Source organism: Sapajus apella, unplaced genomic scaffold, assembly GCF_009761245.1.
Source record: "Sapajus apella isolate SASKATOON/1434 unplaced genomic scaffold, GSC_monkey_1.0 scaffold12, whole genome shotgun sequence".
NCBI classification, from domain to species: Eukaryota; Metazoa; Chordata; class Mammalia; order Primates; family Cebidae; genus Sapajus; species Sapajus apella.
In genome coordinates this window covers 29987739-29995948 of record NW_022436952.1, presented here as the reverse complement: position 1 = coordinate 29995948, position 8210 = coordinate 29987739, and the positions used below count along the sequence as shown (strand labels likewise).

Here is an 8210-nt window from a genome sequence, read left to right as displayed (position 1 = left end):
GTAAGTGATCTGCCCACCTTGGCCTCCCAAAGTGCTGGAATTACAGGTGTAAGCCACCATGCCTGGCCCATATTATTTTAAATGTGATGGAAGCCATGAATGTATTGAGTAAAAGAATGACTTGATCTGATTTATGGTTTTTGAAAGATTGATACAGTAGCTGGAGGAAAAAGGATCACAGAGGGCCAAGAGTGAAAGAAAGATTTGTGAGGAGGCTAGTGTAGTGGTTCAGGTAAGAGGCAATAGCGGCCAGGTATGGTGGTGGCTCATGCCTGTAGTCCCAGCTACTAGGGAGGCCAAGGCATGAGAATTCCTTGATCCCAGGAGGCGGAGGTTGCAGTTAGCTGAAATCATGCCACTGCACTCCAGCCTGGGGGATGGAGGGAGACTCTGTCTCAAAAAAAAAAAAAAAAAGAGAGAGAGAAAGAGAGAAACCATAACACGTTTACACAAATGGAAATGACCAAGAGGAGAAATTAGTCTGGGTGTGGTGGCACATGCCTTAATCCCAGCTACTTTGGGGGATAAAGTTGGAGAAATTACTTGAGGTCAGCAGTTTGGGGCTGCAGTGAGCTATAACTGAACCTGTGAATAATCACTGCACTCCAGCCTGGGCATCATAGCAAGTCAGTGTCTCTAAAATTTAAAAAGAGAGAGAAAGGAGAGATTGATGAGGCAGGAGCAAGGAGGATCATTGTTGGAGCAGTAAAGCTCTTGAAAAGGAGAGAGTATGGAAGGTACGGACAATATCTTGAGAAATAAAGTGGACGAGAAGTGACATGAATAGTGGAAGAAAGGGAGACAAGTGGGCTATGAAAAATGACAGGGAAGATACCAGGGATCAGTAGGTGACAGCATCTCGGAGTAGTAGCAGTCTGCATGAACTTTAAAAGAACTTGGGTTTCCGAAGGAATAAGGAAGAGAAGTGGTTTGGAGGTAATATGAGGAGTGGGCCATAAGATAAGAATACCTGTGAGAGGAAAACAACCTTCTGTAGTTGAAAAGTTACAAGGGAGGTAGTTTTGCCAAGTGTTAAACCGGGTTTCAGTTGGAATGGGAAGTTGATGGGAACATTTACAGAAGAGGCTAAGAATAAAAGGGAAGTGGCTGATGGCAGATGTTGAAATCAAAAGTGTGAAGTTAAATGGTTAGGATGTTTGAAGAGTGGGATATGGAATCAGAGTAGCTGAAGCAGAGAGTAGCATGGAGATACTAGGGCAATAAACGGGTTGCACAGATGCTATTGGTGGTGATTGAGGTGGAGAGGATATAAAGCATGATGGAATTATCTTTTGGTAATCTCCTGGGTCAAAGGCGGTGAACCGTGAGAGGAATAATATAGAGCTACACAAACCGTTCTTGTTGCAGGTCTTGTGGTATGGAGGCTGCAGCTAATCACCCATTTACGGTTTTTGTATTCCTCATTATAAAATACGGTCTGTAGGTTTCCTTTTAATGCTCACAATGCTTCGGTTTTATTAACAGGGTTATGATAATCTCTTCAAACAGGTTGTGATTTTTTTTTCAAGCGTTTCTATGCCCTGGAACCATCTGGTCTAGTGCTTTTTGGGGCAATGGATATCTTCGATTATATTTATTTTTATTTAGTTGATCTATTCAGATTTTCTACATTTTCTTGAGCGGATTTTGCTTATTTATATTTTTATTGGCATAAAGATGTGTTTCTACTAGAATTTCTTGTGCCAACTCTACGTACATTCTCCCCATTCCCATTTCCATACTGTTTTCAGGCCATTTGAAAATCTCAAAGGTTGTACAGGAAAGTACAAAGGTTGATGAAGTGACCAAAAACGGGAAAACTGAACTTTAAAGTGATTCAACTACAAAACGGATGCTACTAGTATATTCCCCGCTCTGCGGCTTAACTCCGTGGAAATCCGTGCAAAGGTTTTAGCGCTGGGATTGTGACCTACTCGGTGAAGAGAAGGGACGATCACCAAACCGTTAGAGCACTGGCGCTCTTGGCAGTTCTTGTCAGTTATTTTCAAGTGATAACTTGGAGCGATACCGCAAGAATAAAATGCTGTATCCAGAGCTGGTTGGAACGAGCACTGCCTTTAACAAAAGCTGAAAAGATCCGCTAGGAATTACGTAGTTAGAATCCAGCCCTCTCACGTCTCTGATATACCTAGCTATGTGAACAGACTGTACAGCTGACGGTGGAAATTTCCCAGGTGTTTTTTAAACAACAGAATTGGACGACCTCCCTCCTCCATTCCCAGTCGGAAACGTCCCACCCAGATCCAGCTCAACGGTGCCGCACTTGTTCCGGCCAGTTCACAATCACCCTTCAGAAGGGAGGTTTCCCGCCATTTCGCTTAGCAGCAGAGGGTGAACTCTTCTCTCTTCATTTTCCACTCGCTAGGGGCCCGAGCCCACACCACCTTCCCCGCAAAGCGAGCAGCGGGACGCCAAGGCCAGGAGGCCGCATTAAGAACCCCGGACGGAGCCAAAAGGCGACACAGACCAAGCCGCTCGGGAAAGGCTCAGCAACCGCAGACAGCCCTGAGGGCGCAATAGCCCGCGGCGTGGGGCAACTGAACTGTGAGACGCGCGGGCCCCGAGCCAGCTGAGGGAGGAGGGAGCACGGCTGTCGCAGGCGGGAGCGAAGGCGGGTATGAAGGGCGGGCTCGCTCCGCTCGACTCCGGATTGGTCAGACTCAGAGAGCCGAGTGACGTCAGCGGGGGAGAACGCCTGATTTGTGTGGTGGGCGCGGACGGGCGGGGGAAGCTCAGTACGCAGGCGCAGCTCCCTGGCTCCGCTCGCCCCGGCGGTCCGGCCCAGCTCTCGCGGACAAGTCCAGACATCGCGCGCCCCCGGCCTCCGGGACCGCCCCCTCCCACCTCTCGGCGTCGTCGAAGATAAACAATAGTTGGCCGGCGAGCGCCCAGTGTGTCTCCCGCCGCCGGATTCGGCGGGCTGCGTGGGACCGGCGGGATCCCGGCCAGCCGGCCATGGCGGGGCTGTACTCGCTGGGAGTGAGCGTCTTCTCTGACCAGGGCGGGAGGAAGTACATGGAGGACGTTACTCAAATCGTTGTGGAGCCCGAACCGACGGCTGAAGAAAAGCCCTCGCCGCGGCGGTCGCTGTCTCAGCCATTGCCTCCGCGGCCGTCGCCACCCGCTCCACCCGGCGGCGAAGTCTCGGGGAAAGGCCCAGCGGTGGCAGCCCGAGAGACTCGCGACCCTCTACCGGACGCCGGGGCCTCGCTGGCGCCTGGCCGTTGCTGCCGCCGCCGTTCCTCCGTGGCCTTTTTCGCTGTGTGCGACGGGCACGGCGGGCGGGAGGCGGCACAGTTTGCCCGGGAGCACTTGTGGGGTTTCATCAAGAAGCAGAAGGGTTTCACTTCGTCCGAGCCGGCGAAGGTTTGCGCTGCCATTCGCAAAGGCTTTCTCGCTTGTCACCTCGCCATGTGGAAGAAACTGGGTAAGTTCCCTGGCTTGTTTGGCGCCCGCCCCTTTTCTCAGGCAGTTCGGGGCTTTTATGGCAGCAGCCTGGCGTGGGCCCCCAGCAGCGGCACCCGGAGCGAGCGCATCCAAAGTGTACATTGATGGAAGTGACGACTCTAAACGGTCGAATAGCGCTTTGCTGGGTGGAGGTCCTGGCAAACCAAATGGCCTTGGGGAAGATAGGATTGCTGTCTCCCTGCAAGCTCTTCTCGCTTTATTTCCGTTCTCCAAGGATCAATGGGAAGCAGTCCTCTCCCTTCGCTGCTTCACTTTGGTGGCAACCAGCGAAAACGTGTTTGAAACCTGGCGCCAGATTTTGGCCAAAAGATAAATTGATGTTGCTACCTGGGCCAGGCGAAGGAAAAATTGGAGTGTTCCCCTAGAATCTGTCATAATTCTGCTCCTGGACGTCTTGTCCCTCTCGGTTGCCTCCTACCGGTGGTGTCAGTTCTGCAGATTGACCCGGGATAGCTGGGGTTGGCTGGTGGAGTAAAGCGTGAGCTAATTTAGAAGGGCTGAAGTGTAATCGTCTGGCAATTGAAAGTTTTGGAAGGAATTCCGTTGTAATGATGGTGAGATATTTTTAGGATCATAAACGTGTACTGCTTATGAAAAATAAAAGCGCGGAACGTGTTGTTACCTCTTAAAGTGGCCCCGTGTTAAGGGTGTGCGTTAAATTCTGCTTGAGCTTTCTTTTTGGAAATTGCCTTAGGTGATTGCTTTCAGATAGTTCTCAACAGTCCCTACTTTAAAAGTACTTATAAATTGTAAATGCCTGTCAAAATAGGAAAATGCAAGGAATTACTGAATACTGGGAGGAAATAAAGGCCTTAAATGTCTAAAAATTTCGGTGTAGTTGTAGTTTCATCTGAGTTTTAAATGTTTGTAAAGCGGGCAGGATTTCTGTACTCAGCAGTTAGAGAATCATCTTACAGCTTTATAATTATTTATCTATTGCAGTGAATAAATAGCATGCATCTTTTTAGAGCAAAGAAGACAATACTCTCCAACGGTGGGAAAAAACCTTTTTGTTTATGGCAGCATAATAAAGTTGCTTTATTTCAGCAGAGGAATGGAGACATAGAGAAAAAGAGTTAAAGATTTAGCAAATACAGAACATTTTTAGAAAGGTATTGTCATAGAGTTGCAGATTAGCCGGTTTCAAAGAATGTTTTCCATTTGCTTGGCTCTCTGCCAAGAATTAGTTGATTGACTGAAAGATCAGCCACTAGGCTTGTTGGAGGCGTTTCCCATTCAGTCCCAGGGGCCCCTCTTTATGGATGTATTTTGTTTTTGTGTAGGCACCATAGAGCTGAAAGCACTGTAGTATATTGTAGAAATATGTCATATCATTGACTGCAGGGCAACGAGAAGTCGACAGCAGGACAAGAGAGGAAGATTAGACACAAAGAACTATGTAGAGTCTTGTTTATTTTACAGTATACTTGGAGCAACATAAATTTGCCATACGTTTGAACTTTATGGATAAAAAAACTTTAAGGCATAAACTCCGTTACATGAGCATTTAATTTAATTTAATTTACTTATTTATTTATTTTCTTTAAAGAGACTGGCCGGGGCGAGGGATGTGTGTGGGCGGTCTCATTTTGTTGCCCAGGCAGTGCAGCAAGCGATCCTGGGCTTAAGCGATCCTCCCGCCTCGGCCTCTGAAAGTGCTGGAATTACAGGGTGAGCCACAGTACTGGACCTGCAGGAGCATTTTTTTAATAAAGCAGGGACCATGTTGTTAAATGCAAATATGGATGGTTTTGTCTTATATACACAGACTTTTCGAATTAAGCTTTCACTCTTATGATGCATAGAACCTTACACTCCAGAAAAATGTTGAAGTTTATTTTGTACCACAGCTAGACCTCAGACTTCGTCCTCAAAACTTGGGGGAAAAAAAGTACAGTAAGCTAATTATTTTGGGAGCCTTGACAAAGGAAATGAGGGTTAAAATTTTTTTTTTTTTTTTTAGTCACAGGGTTGAGAAAGACAAAAAAAATTGTATTTAGTTACAAATTCTTGGATGACTTCACATTTTCTATAAAATAAACTGTAGTTTGTAATCTGCAGGCCAACCCCTTTCCTGTACAAATTCAGCCTCTCTGGTAAATATCTGTTAACGCGAATTTCCATTACATTACTCACCTTTTTTCAGGGAACATGAAAGTACTCCGTTTCCATTTTCTTGGCTTCTGGTTCTCACCCTGCCCCCAACAAGGAAAATTCAAACAAAAATATATCCATCATGTAGATTCCCAGTCAGTATGTTTTCTTCTGTGAAGACTTCTTTCTTTTGGAATTGAGCATCCTTTTTTCTAATTTTGTAGTGCTCATTGGATTGTGGTAGTAGTTCTCAAACTTTTTGCTCACAGAACCCTTCATACTATTAAATTATTGAGGACCCCAAAGAGTTTTTGTTTATGTGGGCTACATCTTCCAATATTTACTATATGAGAAATTTAAACTTAGAAAATTTAAAAAAATTTCTTCAAAAACAAATATGTTTACACACACACGCACACACTCACTAAAGAAAAACCACTTTTTTACCCAAATAAGAAATACTGGTGGGAGGAATGGCATTATTTTACATTTTTGCAAACCTCTTTAAATATCTAGCTTAATGGAAGACAGCTGAATTCTCATACCCACTTCTGCACTCAGTCTGCTATGCTATTTGAAGTGTCTAAAGAAGAAGCAGCCCCGCATGCATATGTAGTAGGAAAAAGGAAAAATATTAGTCTTTTCAGATAATTGTGCATATTCTGCACAAAAGTGGTAGTTTCTTTCTTTCATCTTTTTTTTTTTTTTTTCTAATCAGAGGAACATAGAAGAAAAGTAGTTTCTTAAAGTTAGTTGAATTGGAATTTGAAACCTTAGTAATGAATTTTGTACTCTTACATTAAGATCTATTGTTTTGGTTTGTACTTTGAATCTTCTGTATGTGTGATTTTGTGACATAGTGCATTAGTCATCTGGAAAATAATGCTTCACTCAGTTAAGAACATCTTCTGAATAGCAACACATTTCATTATACAATATCAAAGAAAATCATGTTTGTTAATATCACTGATCTCATCAGAAAAGTCTTTAAATATTGAGTAGCTATCTAGTTCTCTGTTGTAGGTACACATTTTCCAAAATGTATTTTTCAAGCAGCAATTAGAAATGTATTATTGACAACAAACACCGTCAATTTTTCTTGAACTGAAAAGCTCAACCTGTTCATGTTCAAATGCCCAAGTCTTATAATAACACAGTTTATCAGTCTCAAGGAAAAATGATGGTCCATGAAAAATATGGCTAGTTCATCATAGGACTCAGACAATCACAGGTGCTTTTTCTCTTATCAGCCCTAGTATGTAATAAAAGGCTGTTGTATATATTCTCCTATTAGTCATACAGAATATTAAAAACGTGTGCAGCCTGGGGAACATGGTGAGACCCTGTTGCCACAAAAAATAAAAAATTAGCTTGGCATGGTAGCATGTGCCTGTAGTCTCTGCCCCTTGGGAGGCTGAGTTGGAAGAATCACTTGAGCCTGGGAGGTTGGGTTACAGTGAGCCATGATGGAGCCTCTGCATTCAGCCTGGGCAACAGATAAAAAAGTGTGTATTCATGGGTTGAGATTTAATAAAATTAGTTTTTCTTGTGTCATCAAGCATATTCTTTTTTTATTTTTTGAGACAGATTCTCACTGTGTTGCCCAGGCTAGAGTGCAGTGGCATGATTTGGGCTCACCTTCCCGGGTTTAGCCTCCTGAGTAGCTGGGACTACAGGCGTGTGCCGTCATACCCAGCTAATTTTTGTATTTTTTAAGTGGAGACAGGGACAGGGTTTCACCATGTTGGCCAGGCTGGTCTTGAGCTCCTAATCTCAAGTGATCCATCTGCCTTGTCCTCCCACAGGCATGAGCCACCACGCCTGGCCAGGAATATTTGAAACTACAGTACAGCGTAGCTTGCCTTTTCTGGGCTGTAATTAGGTAGCTGTGAAGAATGCAGTGACTAATAGCTCAGTCTGGTGCGACTGCCTTGGCTCCTGCCAAGGCACCAGCAGTCTACCATCAGTACAAATGTCAGCACAGTGAAAAGGACAAATAAACTCTCAGAATTATTATGAAAATAGTTTTGGCCTTGTAGCATTCCTATAAAGATTACACAGACTTCTGGGAGATACTAGTCTGCTATAGTATCTGCCTGTCACCTAAATCTTGAGGTCTTTGGGGCCAGAGATATTGCCTTACTCATAACTAATCCTTTTAGAATTGACCACATAATACCTTGCCCAAAGTAGCTGCTCAACAACTAGTTGAATTTAGTTGAGTTTCTGTTGAGTGTAAATAAATAAATGGACTTTCATTCATTTTTTTAAATTAAAATTTCTCCCTTTAAAAAATCGTGCTAAAATATACATAACATAAGATTTATACCAGGCTCTGTACTGTGGCTCACACCTGTAATCCCAGCACTTTGGGAGGCCGAGGCGGGCAGATCACCTGAGGTCAGGAGTTTGAGACTAACCTGACCAGCATGGAGAAGCCCTGTCTTTACTAATAATACAAAAAAAAAATTAATTGGGCTTGGTGGCACGTGTCTGTAATCCCAGCTACTCAGGAGGCTGAGGCAGGAGAATCACTTGAACCCAGGAGGCGGAGGTTGTTGTGAGCCAAGATCTCGACATTGCACTCCAGCTTGGGTAACAAAAGCAAAACTCCGTCTCAAAAAAAA

The 8210-nt window shown here is 44.4% G+C and overlaps 1 protein-coding gene across 2 annotated transcripts in view; it reads left to right on the top strand.

Annotated features, from left to right (window-relative positions):
• The first annotated feature begins 2745 nt into the window (after nucleotides 1-2745).
• The window catches only part of PPM1D (protein phosphatase, Mg2+/Mn2+ dependent 1D), a 54009-nt gene continuing 48544 nt past the window's right edge, over nucleotides 2746-8210 (top strand). For both annotated transcript variants that reach the window (XM_032280736.1, XM_032280738.1), the window contains exon 1: nucleotides 2746-3448. In XM_032280736.1, the coding sequence (XP_032136627.1) occupies nucleotides 2977-3448 (472 nt within the window). In that variant the 5' untranslated portion in view covers nucleotides 2746-2976. The remainder of the gene's footprint in view (nucleotides 3449-8210) is intronic.